Genomic DNA, 19,025 nt, shown 5'->3' on the forward strand with positions numbered 1-19,025 from the left:
TGGGTGAGGATCGCAGCTCTGCAGGTTTGCTGCAGCCCAGGCCCTGGCAAGCACACAAGTGGATCCCTCGGAGGCATTGATAAGGCAGAGGGAAACATCAGCGCTCCCTCTAGCAGTCACCAGCGATGATACCAAATAATTCTCGATTTTTCACCGTGGGTTCGTGCCACATGAACCGCCAGCGTACAGACTCTCACGTTAGCCGCCGCTCCAGCAGCGAGAGCATGCGGGTTGCTCTTCCACTCCCCCCCAAAACCCTGCCGGGGGATTGCTGGAGCCCATTTTACCTCCACCTGCTGCCGGCAGCTTTTGGGTTTGGGTAGGGCCCCGCACCGGGCTGAACCTGAGCCCAATTAGCAGAGCGGCGCTTAACGAGCGGCGTTGCCAGCGCAGCGCGGCCAGCTGCGGGCACTGCAGCACTCGCCGCGCCCAAACTTCCCCGGGGGGGGGGGGGGGGGGGGGCTCGCTATAAACGCAGCGCGGTCGCCGCACGGTAGCCCTCCCCGCCCCCGTGCTCGCCCGCCCCGCGCAGGAGGGAGCCGCCTCCGCGGCAGCCGCTGAGCGCCGCGGATGCCCTCGGCCGAGCCGCGCTCGCCTCCGTCGCGGCCCTGCCCGGGCTGCCGGGGGGGGCAACAGGTAGGGGGCACCCCCCCCCGGCCTGTTCCCCCTTGCACCCCCACTCGTACGGCCTCCCTCCACTGTGCCCCCGCTTTGCACAGACCCCCCTCCCCTTTGCACCCCCCCAGCACAGCCTCCCTCTGCTTTGCTCCCCTCTTGCACAGCCCCCCCTTGCCCAGCCCCTCTTCCCTTCGCACCCCCCTCCCACAGCCCCCCTCCCCTTTACGCCTCTTGCACAGCCCCCCGCACAGCCTCCCCTTTGCACCCCCTCCCCTTTGCACCCCTCTTGCACCCCCTCCCCTCTTGCACCCCCCCCTTGCACAGCCCCCCTCCCCTCTGCACCCCTCTTGCAGCCCCCCCTTTGCACCCCCACATCCCCCCCTTTGCACCCCCCCAGCCCGCCGCTCGCAGAGCCCCCCTTGCACACCCCCCCTCCCCTCCGCACCCCCCTCGGGCCCCCCCTCGCCCGGGCCCCCCCTCGCCCAGCCCCCTCCCCTCGCCCCGCCCCCTCGCCCAGCCCCCTCCCACTGGTGCGGCTCCCCCTCCGCCCGCCCCCCCCCCGCCCAGCCCCCCGCCCGCCCCCCGGCCCCCCCCGCGGCGGCGCACGCCGCTCCCGCTCTCTCACCTCTCTCCTCCTCTTCCTCCCTCCCCCAGGCCAAAATCCTCCACATGATGGACGACAACAAGCAGCTGGCGCTGCGCATCGACGGGGCGCTGCAGGCGGCGGGCCAGGAGGTGACGGCGCTGCGAGCCGAGCTGGCCGCCACCGGCCGCCGCCTGGCCGAGCTGGGCAACGACCCGGCCATGGAGCAGGGCCCGCACAGCGCGCAAGGTGGGTGCCGCCGGGGGCGACGGGGGGCGAGGAGGAGGAGGGGGGGTCGGTCCTGTCCTTCCGCGGGCGCCGCCTGGCAGCCGCCCCCGGCCGTTATCATCTTGTGTCGTGTCTGTGTTTGCGCCCTGCGGGGCGGCGGGGCGCGGGGCGGGGGGGTGCGGAGCCGGGGGGTGCGGGGCGGCGGGGTGCGGGGCGGCGGCGGTGCCCGAGCGGCGCCGCTGAGGGGCCGGCGCGTCCCGTCGGGAGCCGGCTCCACCCGCCGGTGCGGATTCCCCCGTGGGTGTTCAGCAGGCTCCTCGTTCCCTGCTGCTGCTTCCACCTCTTTCGGCTCCCGCACCCCCAGCCCGAGGAGGGGCCCCCCCGCATCCCCTCCCCATCCTCACCCCCTTGCTGAACTCGCCCGTTCGCTGCCCGCACGCCGGCTCTCCCCGGTACCCCGGCTCCCATAACCGGTTTCGTAATTCGGTAGGAAAGCAGCCATGTTACAGCCGCGATCCGGGCGCTCCGGCCCCGCCGCTGCCGCCGGCCCGGAGGGCAGAGCCCGGCGGCGGGGGCAGCCGAAGCGGCCGCCTCGGCAGCGGCGGGGCCCGGGGCTGCAGGGAGCCCCCGCCCCGCCGGGGCCCCAGGCGTTTGTACCGGGGCTGGGGCAGGCGGCTTGCGCAGCCCCTGTGCCGTGCATGCCTCCCCCTCCCTCTGCCCTGGAACCCCGAAAAAGTTGTCATCAGGCCCCGGAGCGGGGGCGGCGGAGGCCGAGCAGGGAAAAGGGGGTGCAGGGGGGAGTGGGGGGTGACTTCTGCTCTGGGCTTTGCGGGAAGCTGGACAAACGGGGTCCAAATTGTTTCTGCAGCGCTCTTGATGGGGTCCGGCTCTCGCCTGGCTGAAATTCACCGTTTCCTGCTGATCAAAGTAGTGTTGCCATTACTGTTACTCTAGAAACATTTAAGTATAAATATATATATATATTTACCAAATAATTGTAGGCTTGCATGACAGTTCACCCTGGAGCAGCCTTGGTGTCAGAGCAAAAATAGCGCAAGCCCTCCCCATTCCCAATAACTGAATTTACACCTGCGTGATAAAACAGTCAGTGGCTGTTATTTACTTGTTACTCGTTGACTGTGCGTATCTCGCGGTGCGGTGGTTAGGCGTTATTTAACAGTTGCGTTTTGGTTAAGCTGCAGCTTTCGAAAGGGAGCATAGCTCTTGGTGGGCATCGCTGCTCCCGGCGGGCTGCTGTTGCACCGCCGGTGTTTTCTTGTTTGTGGCATTAATGCAAATTGATTTGGAGGGATTAATTTGTGGATTTGTTCCATCCAGCTTGTTGTATTTTGCTGGTTTGGTAGCGGGGGTGTGGTGTGTGGAATTCCACCTGTTAAACAAAGTTAATCCATCGTCAGGCGTGTTTGCTGTGCGGCAGGAGCTGGACCCAGCCGAGCTTCCCGGTAGCCGCGGGTACACCGGGAGTGAAGTTACCTGTGCGGTCAGGTATTTTCGGAACCGATATGCGTAGGCGCTTGTTGGTATAGTCTGAACCAGACCCTGCCATGTACTGTGTCCAGGCTACCGAGGTGCTTTCTTTTACAAAAATCCGCTGAAAGGGCAGAAAGAGGATGCCTTCATCCTCCCTCAGCGGAGCGGGGGGATCAGGAATGCAGCTGGTGACACGCCGCAGAGGGCATCGGCGGCAGCGTGGAAATGCAGCCTTGCAGCTAGGAAAGCAGGTGAAATCCCCTGGCTGCCCGCGCACACGCCTCTTTCTGCGGGTGCGCTCTGCGTTCGGGTTCCTTTCCTCTCCAGGAGGCTTTTGCAGAGATGTGTGTGTTTGTGCGGAGGGGCTGTGCCTTTGTTCCCGCAGCGTGCCCTGCCAAGGGAGGGAGGGGTGCGTGGCTCTCTGAGGGCCAGGGTTTCTTTTTTGTTTTTCCTCAGAGGTTTTCTAATCTCTTGAGTGATGGAAAAACTCCTCTTTGGGTTCCTTTACTGTCGGCATGCTGGAAAACAGTCGGTACGCTGTAATGGCGCTGAAGAAATGCGCTCCGTTCCCTAAAGCGTGCGTGTTTCTGCTCCATGACTATAATCATGTGTGCTGTGGAGTTGTGGGGTCCCTGCGACCGGTGGCGAACAGCGGTCCCGTCTTTGGCTGGGTGCGAGAGCGGTGCCTTCGGCGGCTGCTGAAGTTGCTGGAGGGTTCGCTCCATCTTCCCACTCTTTAAGCTGGCGATTTTGGCTCAGCGCGCTGATGTCTAGGAGCTAGGGGAGAGGATGCTTCCCTAACAAGGTGTGACTCTATGGCCTTGTAGCTGTAGAAGTGTTTTTTTCCCTTCCTCACGAGTTTAAGAGGCTATTATTTAAAATGTGATATATCCAGCCATGTACCACTGGTGTTGTAACAGAAGCTAATCAGTTAAGTGTAAAATTGCATCTGAAGTGTGTTGCATTCGTCATGCTTATTGAGGAGAAGGGGGAGAGTACTTGGCCTCCACAAAACCCACTGATTAGCTTTATTCTCTGTTTTGGGTTTCCTCCCTGAGTTTTGTACTATTGTTTATATACTGCCATAAATGCTCTCCTACATCACTCTGTGTTTGTACAGGCAGGCCCAAGATATCTGTAGCGAGCCTTATGCTATTCCTCAAGGCTTTTGAGACGACGTTGAGAAGGATGGGGTGAAAACAAGTATCTCTGAATAGCTCTGCTGTCATGCGTCTTACAAGTAGGAGGGTTGCCAGGCTGTTTGATTTACGCAGATACGTTCAAGGAAGGCAGGAGGCTGGTGAATCGGGTGGGCAGCCGCTTACCTGCAAGCGCTAACGTGGGATATGCTGGTGGTGCTGGGGTGGCCGAGGGGTTTGCGGCGGGGATCTGCTTTGGTCCTGGCCGAGAAGCACGTGGGAGAATCGTCAGGTCCCTTTGCTCGTTGAGGGAAGGAGCTCGGTGATCGCATCGCTGCAGGCAGGTGCTCCAGGTCAGTCCCAGATCACGTGGAAAGAGGTGAATGTGTGCCTCTGTGCTATGCTCGGTCAGTAATTAATACCGAGTTTGTGAAAGGTGTTATTTATGTAATTACAGTGCAGCTTGAGACAACTTGAGGTAAAAACTCTGCCCCTTTTGTGCACACCGAGACTTTTCTCTGCTATAACGCGCTGTTTTTGCAGCGGCGAGGTATGCTTCAAAGGCCTCTTTTACGTAATTTAAAACAAAACTAGAAACATTCAGCAAAGAGGGAGAGCGGGACTGGAGGGTGGGTGTGCGTAGGTAGGCAGGAATGAAACTTGTGTATTGTTACAGTCCTTAGCGTGAGCGTTCATCATCCGAACCTCTCAGGCCTGACAGTCGTTTTTAAACGGCGAGTTTGCTGGAAGAAGTATTTTGGCTGCAGCCTCCGTGTAAACCTGGATGCCGTCAGGGTGGAAATCAATACTTCGTGTCCCCGGCTCTTAGCGCAGCAATTACAGGCAGCTCTCGGGAGCATCGCTGGAGCCGTGTGTCAGCACCCTCGTGTTTGAATTCTCATTTGAATTAGTATTGGTTGAATTAATTGCGAGCAAAAGGCGCGCCTGTGCCCCGTGGTCTGGGTCAGGCTGCGGCGGCGGGGTGGGATGCTCGTGGTGATGGGGGGGATGCAGGCGGGCAGGCAGAGCGTCGCAGCGGGCGCTGCTGCAGCTTGGTGGCCCCTCTTCCTGCTGGGCGCACCTCTGGGCTGTTGGCTTAGGGTCTTTCCCGAATCTACACCTGTATTTTCAGTAGTTTGAGTAAAAGCAACATATGTGGGGAAATGCAAAGTTTGGGTGCGAGGACTTGCTGCGCCGAATGAGGCGGCTGGCCTGTTTAGCCTCATGGTTTTGCTTTAGTCTCCTCCCAGCATTAAATGGAAACACCTTAATTAATTAATGTTGGTAAAGAGCTTGAAGATGTAAAGCGCAATCAATAGCTCAGTGTTATTAATAATCCCTCGCTCAGCATTTGGCTTATCTCGCTTCCTATTTCTGAGCGTCGGTGGCACGGGGTGGTCGCTGTGTCTCGCCTCGTGTTGCGTGGAGCTGGGGTGCGATGATGGGGGTGGTGGTGTTTGCACAGATGCTGCCAAAATTCAGCTGGGAAGGGAGCAGGAGCTGCACCCCGCTGCTGGAAGAGAGGATTTCTCCTCCTTGCTGCGCGGTGATCTCTGGCACACGCAGCATAAGAAAGATTTCAGCTGTGTCTTGGTAGTTGGTGATGCCAAAGGGCCAGGAGGACCTTTATGCTCATGACAGCCTAAAATAGAGTTTTCTCTTTCTCTTTGATCTCTGTACACTTTCATAGCTACAATGCAAAGACTTTGACTTTTGCCTAGGAGGCAATCAGTTACCTCTCTGCTCTGTGCTGTTGCTATTTTGTGAGTAATCATCTCAGGCTGTTGAAAATGTACCATTTTCATCTTTTCAGAAATCTTCCCTGCTATTTGTTCTTCCAGAGCTTGAGAGCTGATACTGTAAAGGAACCTGAGGAATTTGGATACTGCTGTCCAGTTGGGTGTTGGGAGCCTTTTTGCACCAAGCTTATAGCAAGATCAAGGTCTTGCTGTACTATTACTCTTTCTAATAATTTCCTGCTCTGTTTACCTCTGTCCTGCAGAGTTCATGGGGTGGGGGAGCAATTAGTTTCATCCTCTGAAGCAGTTGTATGCACTGGGAAATAAATTTGTGCATAGTAATATTCACATGGTTGCTTTAGACGTGAGGAACTGGCTGCAGATAGCACCTCATGTCCCTGTTACATCTTAGTCTTTGAAGATGTTAACTTAAAATATCCTTTCTGGAGTTTTCCTATTCGGAAGCCTCATCTGGCATGGTTAGCTTAATATTTAGATTATTGTCCCCTTAGGGCCTGTCCAGGGGAGTTTTAGTGAAGCTCCTGAGGATGAGTAAGCTCAAGTAAACTCTGAAGTTGAAGGACTTAATCCAGGGTTTCTGACTCCTGGGTTTGTAGCAGAACCACGAAGATATCGGGTGTTAGACTTGCAGACAGGGAGAGGGAGGTATAAACAGGTCCCGCTCTTAAACTCGGGGAAGATTAAGAGCAATTTTGTCTGTTGGATTCGGGCACTCTCACATAATCACTGATGGGGCTGGGTATCCTCCAAAAGGACAGCCTTTCCTCCCATTACTTATTTGTCGTTACTCTAGATACGTTGGTAAACTCGGTGTTCTCTGGCACCGGCGTCAGGTGATGTAGAAAAATCTGCATCCTTAGTACGAAACTCTCTGAGCTGCCGAAAGAGGCTTTGCAGCTGGGGAGGCTCATTGCCCGGCCTTTGGGGACAGCCGGCTTTCCTCGAGTGGTCCCTGCTCCTCTCCTTGCACCAAACAGGGCCGAAGTACATCGCTATAAACTAGGCACTAAACTTCAGCGCTGGTGTGTTATGTAGCAAAGCTTCGGTCTCCAGCTTATTAAAATTCAATTCTCATAATTTCTTGTTGACAGCGAAGCGTGAGATAAGAGCCTTTGGTACTGACGCAGCAGCTTGCAGAACTGGTGCGCTCGTAACGCGGCGCGGCGTGCGGAGCCCGGCTGCGGTTACCTCCGCGCGCGAAACCCTGGGGAATCGGTCAACCAGAAGCCTCATTTTTCAGGGTACGTCCTCACCTATGGGAGGCGAAAGGCTCAGGGAGTTGTTGCCTCGCTGCTGGCAAATTTGTAATCTATTCCTGCTTTCTCTTGCTGTATAATTTTGGATGAGGCTGATGCTTTCAGGTATTGAGATAGATTTTTGTGGAAGCAACAGGTCTGGAGACCTCGAGCTAAACAAAATACGTATTTTGATGTTTGGAGATGTGTACTGTGTTAGCGGGAGGTGGAACGGGTTTAGCTTTTTTTCAGAGAAAAAGAAGCAGCAGGTCTGAGCTGTCCCAGCAGAACAGACGTTGAATAACCGCTTTTGGAAGCGTTGGCCGAAATCTTTTTCGTAGTCGGTTTGTTTGCGGGAATTGCAGAGGGGAGGAAAAGCTCTCCCGAAGTTTTGCTCGCGCAGCCCTGGCCAAGGCGGGTGATTGGAGGTTTGGGGGTGCCTGCCCTGGGGTGAGAGGCTGAGGCTGAGCGATGGTGGCAGGCTGTGAGCTAAGGGGACCTAAGATAACAGGGGCTTTATAGGCGGACAGTGCGTCGCCGGGTAAGAACAACTTTGCAGATGTAGTGATTATGATTGAGCGTGACGCTGGCCGGAGGCGGCGGCTCCCAGGGACATCCTGATACCCCAGGGCCCCTCAGCCGGGCTCCGGCTGCGTGGCGTCGGTAATCTGATAAATAGCTTATTTCTCTGATCTTGTTAGTCCTCTCCTTCCCCAGCTCCCTGCGAGGAGCCGCCGGGATGGGGACGGAGCTGGCCATGGGCGATGCAGGCTGGCTGCTCCCAGGTGCCAGCTAGACTCGGTGTGGGTGGCTTTTGGGGCAGATTTCTGGTTTTTGGCTGTGCCTGATGAGGTGGCATCTGTGTCCAAAATTTGCTAAACTGCGAAGACCTCTGCTTACGAGTGCAGAAGGTGAGCTGCAGAGGAGAGCTGTGTTTTTGCATAGAGCAGCTGATGAGAAATGGGCTTTTGTCATTAGGATTTCTGACATCTGCATGGGCTGCAGCAGGCAGGGCCGTGTTTGCTGTGAGAAATGCAAAAAGCTCTCGAGTTTTGCTTTTCGGACCTGTGGTCAGCTGCAGGTTTTAAGTACATGCAGCGCCGTGGCTGGAGTTTGCTTTTGGATCGCTCGGATGATGGGAGAGGAGCAAAGATGCCCGCAGGAGGACGAAGGGGAGCGTGGTGCCATGTTAAAGGCATCACGGGTCTCCTGCGGGCACCCAGGAGACCCAGCGTTTGGGAGAGGATCAACCTTATCCTTGAAGAAGGAAAAGGGACTGAGTGATGCTCTGCTGCGGTGTGGCCCAGGGCTGGGTTGCATCCCAGTCCTGGAGAATCGCCTGTCTCTCTTGCTGCTTCTGCAAACTTTTTTTTTCTGGAAGGAACATCTCTTCTGAGGGCATCCCTAAATCCATTTCGTGCCCTTCTCGGTCCTTACAGAGTTGTTCTGCCTCGCATCTTTTCATGCTACTTCTCCCTCTAAATTAAAATTTCACAGGTTTTACAGGCTGCATCTGGGAGCTGAACCTTCAGGGTTATCTGGTGGGGAGCTGGCGTGTCGCAGCCTTTGCCGCCGCCGTCCCTGGGGACACGCTCCTCTCCCATGCAATCTGCGTTATTGTCCCGCTTCGCTGGGTGGCATCCGGAGGAGAATCCCAAACCTCTCCATCACCTCCTCTCTCGTGAGAGTGTGCCTCCTCCCTCAGTGGGGAGTTAAATCTCCTTTCTGCAGAAAATTGCATGGCATCGGGGGGAAAAAAAAATAGTATTTGGTGTGAATAGGTATGATATGTGGGTTGTAAAGAAAGCAGGCGAGCACAATGCCGTGCTGATGCCTATCTTCAGGATTTTCTGTGACTCTTTTTTGCAGCGGCAATCAAACCCGGAGAGCTGGCATTGCTGGGGAGAAGTCGTTCTTTTGCAGAGAAGATGATGGGTGCCTCTGCCCCAGCAGATTTAGGCTGTTGACAATGTGTGGGGTTAGTAACCGAGAGCCTCTCTGAGACTTGTCTCTATTTTTATTTGCCTTTTAATTCTTGCAAAAACACGGGATGTGCAGAAGCGGACATGTCTTTCTGATAGTAACAACCTGCGCTACCCAGTACGTTAACTTGCCAACCCAATCCCTCGGCCGCCTTACGACGAGAGGGTTTTCCAACAGCGAATGCATGCGAGCATGCACGCCGTTTCAGCGCAGAGCTGATGACAGATGAGGGCTGGCAAAGCACCCGCACGCTTCTGCTCCAGCCCGTTACTTTTAAGCAAACTGTCCGTCATCCTCCCCTGGAAATGAACTGGGAAAAATAGCGTGGGGTTACCGTTGGCCTTCGCCGATGGGCTGAACGGGAAGCCCCGCGCCGGGTCTGCGCAGCATTCGTGCGGCAGGCGACCTGCCCTGAGTAACAGCTTCCCTTGCTCCCTTTTAACAGAATATCCTAAAATGCTTGGTTTGGTGTTTTGTTCTTGTTTAGGTATGCACGGGAGCGTTGCATGCCCTTCAGAGATGTGTTAAGAGGTCTTTGTAGCATCCTGCTTGCGGTACTTGGGCTGGTTTGAGCAGTCTCTGCCCTCCCGTCATAAAGCGGTATTTTTTCCAGGATATTTCTGATTGCTGTAAGATACCGTTGTGGGGTGAAGTCTGCTGTGGGTGCGCAAGCATGGGCAGCGTTCGCCTGTTTTCCAGGGAGGTGTGCTGTGTTAGGGGCGGAAAGCAAAGTGAATTGATTTGAGGAATAGATTTGAGGAACTTACCTTTGATGCCTAGATTTAGATGGTCTAGATGCTCTCTTAAGTTGCAGGAGGGGAAAAAGAACATCGTAGAAGAAACCTGAAGGACTGCTGGGAAGGTTTTAGTGGACTGTACTGAGATTTTCAGTGGGGAAAATCTCCAAATGCAGCTGCATTTTGAATGTTGAATAGCAGCTGCCCTCTGATGCGGAAGCCAGGAGGGCACAGCGTGTTTTGGCACGGCCGTTGCAGCCTGCTGCGTGGGCTCTGGGCACGACGGTGCTGCTGGAGCAGACCCCGGGGGAGCAGGTTTCAGCTCGGAGCCGTGCACATCTGCAGCGCTTCTCTGGAGTGGCTCCTTGCTGAAGGTGCGAGGAGGAGCAGAGCCCAGCTCGGAGTTGCTCGTTGGGCGTCGGCTGCTCCCTCGGAGCTGAACAACGTCGTCGTGTGATTTTGTGTGACAGCAGCACGTTCAGAAAACAGATTCCTCGTCCTGTGATGGCAATATATTCTCTGTGTGTGTGTTTGACGCTGTTTTTTCTAGCCTTAAATGCACCCAATTATTTGCTTTTATGTTTGCCAATTATTGCATTATCTGCTCGGGCAAAACCTGTCGTTTTATCCACTTGCAGATTCTTAACGTTAATTCCTTGAACTTTTCTATCCCCCGTAATGTATCTGGAGTTGTTAAATGGCTTTGCCCAAATTTGTCATTTCTTTCCTGCCAAAGTGACGGCTCAGGCAGGAGAGGGGGAGCCGCTTCGGGTGGAGACGCGGCGTGCTCCCCGCCACATTTGCATCATATAATTGAATCTGCAAAGATGGCTGTTGTCATCCTGGGGAACGGAGCTCGTTTTAAAGCCGCGCAGGGTTTTGTTCAAATGAGCTTTGGTTTCCTGCGCGATCTCCATTTGTGGTGGAGAGAGGTCCAAAACTGACGGTTTGGGGTGAGAGGCCTGATTAAAGGAGTTATAAATTTCCATGAAAAGTAGCAGGAGCTGGTGGGGCTGAAGCTGTGCAGCTCCTGTGGGAAAAGCCGTCAAAATAAAAAGCTCATGGGGGCGTGGGCCTGAGAAACTGTAGAAGGGCCACCTCTTTAGCGAAAAGGCTGTATTTAATGCCATGAAGGCATATTTTGGAGTAGTGTGTTATAATATAAGCAAAAACGCTGCAGGTTTTATTAACGACGAGGTACCCGGGCAGTTGCCGAGTGTCGGCTGCAGGGTGGGTTCCTGCAAGACCCTGGGGTCCTGACGCTTTGTACACAGATGCTCTTGGTCGGTTGTTGGAGCTGTTGGGAGAGGCGGTGGTGGGGGCGAGCCTGGGAACGGAGGGGAGCTGAGCGGCTCTCCGCCGGCCGGTCCCGAGCATCTCCTCCTGGGGATGCCCCCTGCGCAGCGCTGTCTGCCCCTGTTCAGGAGCTGCTGAATGAGCAGTCTTCAAAGGGAGAGAAAGGGGTTAACGGGGCGTGCTGGAACAGGGGCTAGGAGCTGCCACCCTGCCCTGCTTGCCGATGTTCTCATGCCCGTGTCATGGTGTGGCTTTGGTCCAGCTCTGGGACCTGAGCTCCCAGAAGTTTTGTGCAAGCTGCTGAAGTTGTGCTGGAGTTGCATAGAGGTCTGCAGCGGCCGTCGGTCCCCGGGGCAAGGCGTGCGGCCCCCGGGCAGGTCGCCGGCAGCTGCCGAGGTCGCTACCAGTGCAGCACTGAGCACAATTTATTGTTGCTTTCGGGCAGAGCAAAGCCTCAAAAAGCACTTTGCATTTTCGCCACCTTTGCAGAGAACCTTTTTATCTGCTCTTCCTCCTCGGACATGCATCATTTCCAGGGTAGGCTGGTAAATGATCTAATTTAACACATCTTCTGTGCCCTGCTTAGCACTGTGGTTTGAGTGCATTCGTTGGGGACCAGTTTCATTTTGGGCATAATTCCTCTGATGGGCACGTTGGCTCTGCAGTGGCAGGACGTCTTTGATTCAGCGTTACACGTATGGCAAGATGAATGGAAAACGCCTTCCTTAAAGATTCTTTTCTTTTTCATTTAAATGGAACCATATTATCGTGGGCTGAGGTTTATTTGATGCTGTTGTGGTTTGTGGACTGTAGTGCTCCCTGCGCTGCCGGGGTTGGACTCCTGCACACCAGAGCATCTGTAGCTCCTGGAAATAGCCCGATGCTAAATCTGGATATATGGCTGTGATTATTTTATATTTGTTTTACTTTGGAGGGGGGAAGCGTGCATAAAAAAGCCATGAGAGCTCTGCCTGTTAATTAGTCCAACAATAACGTGGTAATGACCACCCTGCAGGATTAAAAATCCATATGCAGATAACGCATTAACTCCACTTGTTGGCAGCATTAAATGATCCAGATAATATTAAATGAGCAGAGCTGGTTGGTGCGCCAGCGACAGCCTGTTGATACTGTGATGTCAGTGCGCACACCTTTGACCTCATCACGAAGTTTAGTCAAACCTGGCTTTGCACGGTCGCGTCTTCCAGTGGACGTGAATGTGGCGCAGGGAGAAAGCCAGTAAATCCTCGTTGGTGAGAGGCCCTTTGTGGCTGGCCTTGGGAGCAGTGCTTGGGTATGGATTTGCAGGGCTGCAGCCTAATTCAGGGCCTTTATTAACGTGCTGATATACCTGGTTCTTGGACGCATGGGATTCGGTGCTGCTGCTGAGGTTCATTTCCCTTAATTTCAAAGGGTCGTTTCCACCCCTTGGTGCCATCCTCACGCCAGGAGATGGTTACCAGCTCTGTGAGAACGGGGGTGACCTGATCCAGTTCTTTTGCCACAGCACGAGCCAAGCCTGTGGGGCCGAAAGGTCTGGCGAGGTATTTTGGCACCCGTGTGGTTGCAGGGAGCTGCCCCTTGATCAAGACGTGCGTAAGGGGCTTCGGCTGTTGGGTTGGTAGATACCTGCTCCAGGAACTAATGCCCAACGTCATCTCGGGCTGGGTGCTTGAAGTCACCCAGATACCTTCAAAAATGCTGGTGTTGGATCCTCCAGCATATTCCGAGCAGGGAGCAGCTGAGCTTTTGGGTCCTCTTGGAGAAAGAAAATTATCCAAGCTTTGAAGAGTTGCTGTGATTTATGCTGGTTCCTTTTAGTTGCAGCTGTACACAAAGACTCCAAATTGGGGGATATTTTGCTTAACTGCAGTTTTTGCGAGGTAGCTCTCGTTTGCTATTTCATTTTTGGTCGTTATTGCCGATGCAAGTACAAGCTTATTTTGCAGCAACGTTTTGCATCTTTCCTGGACTTGAATCAGCAAATGAGTGTCGATATCTTTGTGACAGTCTGGTGAGGAGAGGGGAAGTGGAAAAATTGGAATGATGCTCTGAAGATAAATTTGTTCATGCTTTTTTTATATCCGTGGCCAAAGACACTTATCAAACCAAGTATCTTGAGTAAGAAGGGTGAGTTGGGTATTGCTGGCTAAAAGTGGATGGCGTGAATGGATGTAGTGCCCGAGATAACCGGTAGGAAATTATTAAACGTGCTCTGGTTCCTCTGGGGCATGTTTTCAGCGTATCTTGAATTTCTTTAAGTGTGTGTACACAGCGCAGAGGGCAATACCATTAATTAGACCAACAAGAAAGACCAACAAGAAAGTGTAACCCTCTGTAGTATACTAGGTTTATCCCTGATTAGCAGAACTGCTCTGATCTCATCGTAAATCTGTGTATATGTCATTAGGAGAGCAGTATTAAGTTGGTGATTAACATCGCCAAAAAGTTTTCATCATTTGTTCTGTTGAAAATGAGTAAAAAATGGTAAAGGAAAATAAACCAGCACAGAACTTTGAATGAATATAGGATAAAAGCACAAAGATTTTCCTTTATTCCAGTCTATTAGGGAACAAGGGTGCGGAGAGGTGCCGTAGGGTACCACAGATGCTACAGCCGAGACTCGGACTAAATCAAGGAGGATGCCAGCTGCCCACCTGTAACTCAGCCCCTCGCCCCGTGGTTTCTGCAGGTGCCCCGCCGTATTGGGCCAGAGCCCTTTTCAATATGTACGCGGTGCTGAAAAGTCCATTTCTGCCTCCGCGGACGTGAGCGTGGCTCCCACCGGTGTCCGGGGGAGTTACGGGAGCCTGTCCAGAGCAGAACAGAGCCCGTAGATCTGAGTACAAGTGCTGCAGAAAACACCATATTTTATCAGTGCGCTTACGCTCAAGCTGGGTAAATATTGTCCTGGGCAATATGCAGCCAACTCTTTCTGAATTTTAGCTAAAACTTTGGGTAAAGCAGCAGACAGCGCGCGTGCTCGCGTGCTGCTGCAGGCATCTCCGTTTCGTAACGACAGAGGAGGGGCGCGCAGGAGAGTCGTGCTATTCACAGGCGAGTTGGTCTGCGCGTTTTTAAAAGTATTATCACGGCGAGGTGCTGGTGAGGCGCTGAACTCCATAGAGACGCGTACGGTGTCTGTCTGTGTGACAAGTGCCTTCGCCGACAAAGAATCCTGATGGGGAGCCGGCGCGTTGTCCTGCCGGGCTGGGATCGGCGCGCGGCAGAGCTTCCTTCCTGCCTGTTTATTCAGGCAAGCACGAACTTGCTTTGTTAGTTATTTCACCTCTTATAAATGATGGCTAGCAGGGAAGGTTAGCTACTTTCTGATGAACTCATGAATGTATATTTTTCAAAAATATTTTTATTTTTTAATTTATTTTTACGGTGGAGAACAGCAGCACAACCATATTTTTTTGCTGTGGAGGGTACCTGTGCTGGAATTATCTTTGCTCTTCAGCATTTCCTTTAAGCTTATTTGCATGAGGTTGAACTGCTAAGCAAATGTTCCCCGTGTTTTAACCTGTTGCACAGCTACGCCGTGCGTTTCTTCGTTAGCCTGCTATGGAAATGAAGGCGGATAACCGGAGCTCCCATCGTGCGGATGTGCTCGCAAACAGACAAAAAGCAGCGAGGTCCTTATCAGCGCCTCATCGATAAACGAGGGCCCGAAAGCCCTGGCGTGGACCCACATCTTCTACTTATTTGGAGATTAAAAGCTCTTGAGGCTTTGGTTTGTTGTGAAAGTTAATTGCGAAGCACTTGAACCTTGGCAGGGCTCCCGCGCCGAGACTCGTCACGCCCGAGCTGAGCCCTCTGACAGGTACGGGTCTTGTCCGGGCCGGTTGCTTGGGCTCCCTGCGCAGTCGCAGGGGAGGGACCGGTACCTCCAGAGGGCATTTCTTCCCAGATATTTTAGACATCCCGGGAGGAGATGAATGGTCCTCCAGAGATGCCGGTCTCTCCCCACTGACTGTAGCGTGAGCCAGGGCAGCAGGCAAGATGATCCCACCCGTAACATTAATCTCTCCCGCTGGCTGTATCGCTGCTGAGGCACCGCTTCAGCTTAATTAAGGGTTGCGTTTGGTAAAGGCCGTCATGCTTGCGTCAAATTACATCTGGAGGCGCTTGCAAGCAGAGTTGGTTCCTCAAGGGTGTTCCCAGCACTGCTGGTTGCCCAACGCGTCTCCGTGACCCACTCGGGGAGGCATCTCTTCTGTCAAGTCTTGGTGTCCCGCAGCATCCACGAAGACCTTGTCGGATCTTTTGGGGTCGTGACCCACATCCAGGACCCTTGCGTTTTTGGATTGATCCTCCAGGTCCTTTGGGTGAAAGCAGAAAGGAGGTGCCAGTGCTGTCAGGTGAATCAACCCAAAAGGCCCTGCCTCTTCTCTTCATGCTTCGCCTTGCCCCTTTCATTAGCATTTAAATAGGCTCGCCATAGGAGCTTTCCGCATTGCTGGTGCTCTGAGAGATGGGAACTTCTCCTCAGCCAGGCTGCTCAGCACAAACCCGAAAGAAAAGCAGAAATAAAAGCCGAGCCACATGATTGCACAGGGACGAGGTTTTTTTATGGTGGTGGTTTTTTTGTGTGTGTGGTTTTTTGTGTGTGTGGTGGGTTTTTTTGTTAAAGATGCTTTCTGATAGCTCCTTCCTGGCCAGTGGCTGTGCAAAACTGTATGCACCGAGTAACCGCGGGATCTGGTGAACTGCAGATGGGTGGTGAGGCCGCAGATATTGCGGTGCCGGACGTCTGCAGTGGGGACGGAGGGTGTAAGGCTTGCTGTTGGGGGGCTGCCTTAGCCTGCTCCAAACCTGATGCTAGCTGTATGCATTGCTTTGCTTTGGTCTTCAGTTTTTGTCACCGCCTCCTGATGGTGTTACGAATGCCAGGGATTGTGGTACCCGTGGGGGTGCGATGGGAAAGCACCACGGTGCACAAGGGATCAACTTGATTGTTGTAAGGGGGGGCAAAAAACCCCTAACAGCCTCGAGTATGACAAATGGAGCATTCCCCATCTTGAGGCTCCATCCTCCATTTAAAATAAATAAAAATACTGCCCCGTCAGTGTTGTTTTCTACCTGAGCTTCTATGAAACAAAAGTAAATGTTACTGATCTGGCAGCACAAATAAAAGGAGAACGAGAAGCGATGTATGAAATGAATTGCCAGCCAGTTTATTGTGTTTTTTCTGTATCGGTCTTGTGGCATTTCTGTCGAGCAGGCGAGAGCACGACGTTCCCTTACATAGTGCTCACATCGCTGGAGTATGATTATATCCGACTGCCACAGATGAGGATGCTGTATTTATGTCTCAATGAATTTCATCCCTCCGTTTACGTGTCCTGGTCCTCTGGGGAGTATCACAAATCCAGTGTTACAGAGTACAATGGCACGTTTGATTTATCAATCCTAGTAATGAACTGGTTGAAGGGAGAAACAACACATTAATTACATTCACAACTGATGATTAACTTGCGAGCACCAGGCAGGACAGAAATTTAGCACGGAGAGACCAGAGTCAGGCAAGAAACGTAGGCAAGAGGTGGCAAACCCACACGCAAATCCTACCGTGCTCACAGTAGCAGACAAAAATGTGAAGAATGGGGATTTGGTGAGAAGATGATGCTTAGAATAAACGAGGGTGTTGGGCTGTTGGCAGTTGCCACTGATCGAGGCCAAAATGAGTGTTGCTGGAGGTGTTGCAGGCTTATACTGGTGTATACTGGCACAATGGGAAAGGGGGGGATGCTGGGTGTTTAGGTTCAGGAAGATGAATTAATATTTTAAAAAAACCCAACCTACAAGTTGTCAAGTGTGAGTATTTTGGCACTGCTCCATTGATGGTATTAACATAAATTCAAGCCGACCTAAGTGCACTGGGATAAAACCAAACATTTACTCTCAAAGTCCTCCGACTGAATGGGATTTTCACCGTTGGCTTTGGGCTGTTTCGTGTTTTGCATTTCTTTTCTGTGGGTTTTAGTAATGAAAACAATCAACTTTGCTTCACCTTGGGTTGTACTTAACTCCCTTTCCCGTCGCTTTCTCTCGTTCCCGTGCATTAGCACGCTGTGTAGTACTCCGAGCTGCGAGCAGGCAAGGGGATGTACTTTTTAGTCTGGATTTCAAATGGTTGTTTTCTAGCATGAGGCAAAATTTCTGCAGGCGGGGCTGACTAGTTTCTCTTGAAGGATCTACACATACAAGTATTCTTACACAAGATATTAAGTGCCCAGGCAGTTCCGCAGTCTTCAGTGTGTTGTAGCCACGTGCTCCGTGCTAAATGCATGTACAGTGGGCTGTCGGCCCTGCCAGTGCGTAACCTCCTCCCCTTTGCTTTTTGGGTTGTATTCCTGACCTTCCTAATTGTCTCCAGCTGCAACTTGCCCTTAAAAGTGAACTCAGATGGAAAATATTTTTGTGCAAAGTGTTAATATTTTTGGGGGGGGGGAAAGCCTCTTTTTTTAAAGGTGGAGTAGGCTCGAGGTGGTGTATTCATTAAAGAAACCAAAGATGCTTTGTTTTGGTAAATGTACCCGTGGGTTATCTGTAAGCAGCAAACGCAGCTGTGAGTTACAGTGTACTGAGCACTACGAGGGGAAGTTTAACCAAAAGCCTCATCCTCTTCATCCAACGTCCAGTTTGGTGCAGGTTATTGGAGGGAGGAATTTGAGGACCTGTTTGCAAGGAATGACATTAATTATTTGGGGCTGGGCTAAATAAAATTAATTTTGGATGCTAGGTGAATTAATTTGTCCTTGTCATAACCCCCAATCCACAGGAACAGCACTCAGGTTATTAAAAGGCTGGTTTAAAATGAAGACTTTTGCTAGCTCACTATCTGCTTGGTTGGAAGAAGGATGTTATTTTAAAGATCAGTTACCATTCTTCAGGTCCTATTATGCCATCTCAAAGACAGCCAGTGTTTTGGATTTATTTATTTTTAAAATGTTTTGCAATCGATAGCTTTTTTTTTTTCCCTCTACAGTTTTTTTTTTTTCTTTTTGTGCTATGTTTTCTTTGTGCTATACCCTGGGGTACAATTAGGAGTGTGTGCTGCCATTCCGCATCTGAGTAGCGCCAGGACTGTAGCAAGCATTAAAGCCCTCGGAAGGTAAATATTGCAAAGGATGTAGGAGGAGGAGTCCTGGAAAAAAACCAAGCCAACAGCATCTGGGGGATTAATCCACCCCTTGATGTTTGAAGGCTGCAGAGAAGGGGATTGAGGATCTCGCAGACCATGGATGGGAAAGACCGGGTCTGGCTTGGGATCAGAGAAGCAGCGTCTGTTTGAGCAGTCACCCACAAAGGTGCAAGGCTGGGCGCTCGCAAGCGCTCGGGGACGTGGGCAGAGGAGCCTGCCGCGTTTGCCCCGGCGCTGGGCATTGCTGCAGTGGCACAAGGAGGCCCCTTACTCTGCCTTCCTGAAATGCTTATGAGATGCTGCAGCTCATCCAGCGGGACTAGAGCCACCCCTTGCTGGGGGGAAAACTCAAAAAACCCTCCCTCTTGCTTGCTCTGCTTCTGTTCAGGGTCCTTTGAGCATTGATTGTAGACTAATTTTTTCCTCGTTCTGCATCAGGACGGATAGAAATGACATGGCTAAAAGCCCCGGTTACAAGATCCCTGCAAAGATACACAGGTTGTGCCGGTAACGATGGTTGAGCAGATAAGCAAAAGGCTAAGCCATGCTGTAAAACACGGGTACCCGGGTGTGTTTCACCTAAGAGCGCAGGCTGGAGTGGCCGTGCGACGGGGAAACGTTGTCCATGGGGGTACGCGTGGGAGAGCGTGGGGATGGAGAGCTGGACCGAGAGCAGGGAGAGGCAGGTTTGATGTTGTGTCCCCCACCCTTCCTCTCCACCTCGTGCTGTTATATAGGGCAGGGGCTGAGTCTGGTTCATGTGCGGCACGGAGGGACCGGGTGATATTAAAACTGCGAGAACGCT

The 19,025-nt window shown here is 52.8% G+C and overlaps 1 protein-coding gene across 2 annotated transcripts in view; it reads left to right on the forward strand.

Annotated features, from left to right (window-relative positions):
• Positions 1-1,251: 1,251 nt before the first annotated feature.
• KAZN (kazrin, periplakin interacting protein) overlaps positions 1,252-19,025 on the forward strand; it is a 94,624-nt gene continuing 76,850 nt past the window's right edge. For both annotated transcript variants that reach the window (XM_082328820.1, XM_082328822.1), the window contains exon 1: positions 1,252-1,450. In XM_082328820.1, coding sequence (XP_082184946.1) covers positions 1,288-1,450 — 163 coding nt within the window. In that variant the 5' untranslated portion in view covers positions 1,252-1,287. The remainder of the gene's footprint in view (positions 1,451-19,025) is intronic.

This window comes from Platalea leucorodia (assembly GCF_965183815.1).
Source record: "Platalea leucorodia genome assembly, chromosome: 17".
NCBI classification, from domain to species: Eukaryota; Metazoa; Chordata; class Aves; order Pelecaniformes; family Threskiornithidae; genus Platalea; species Platalea leucorodia.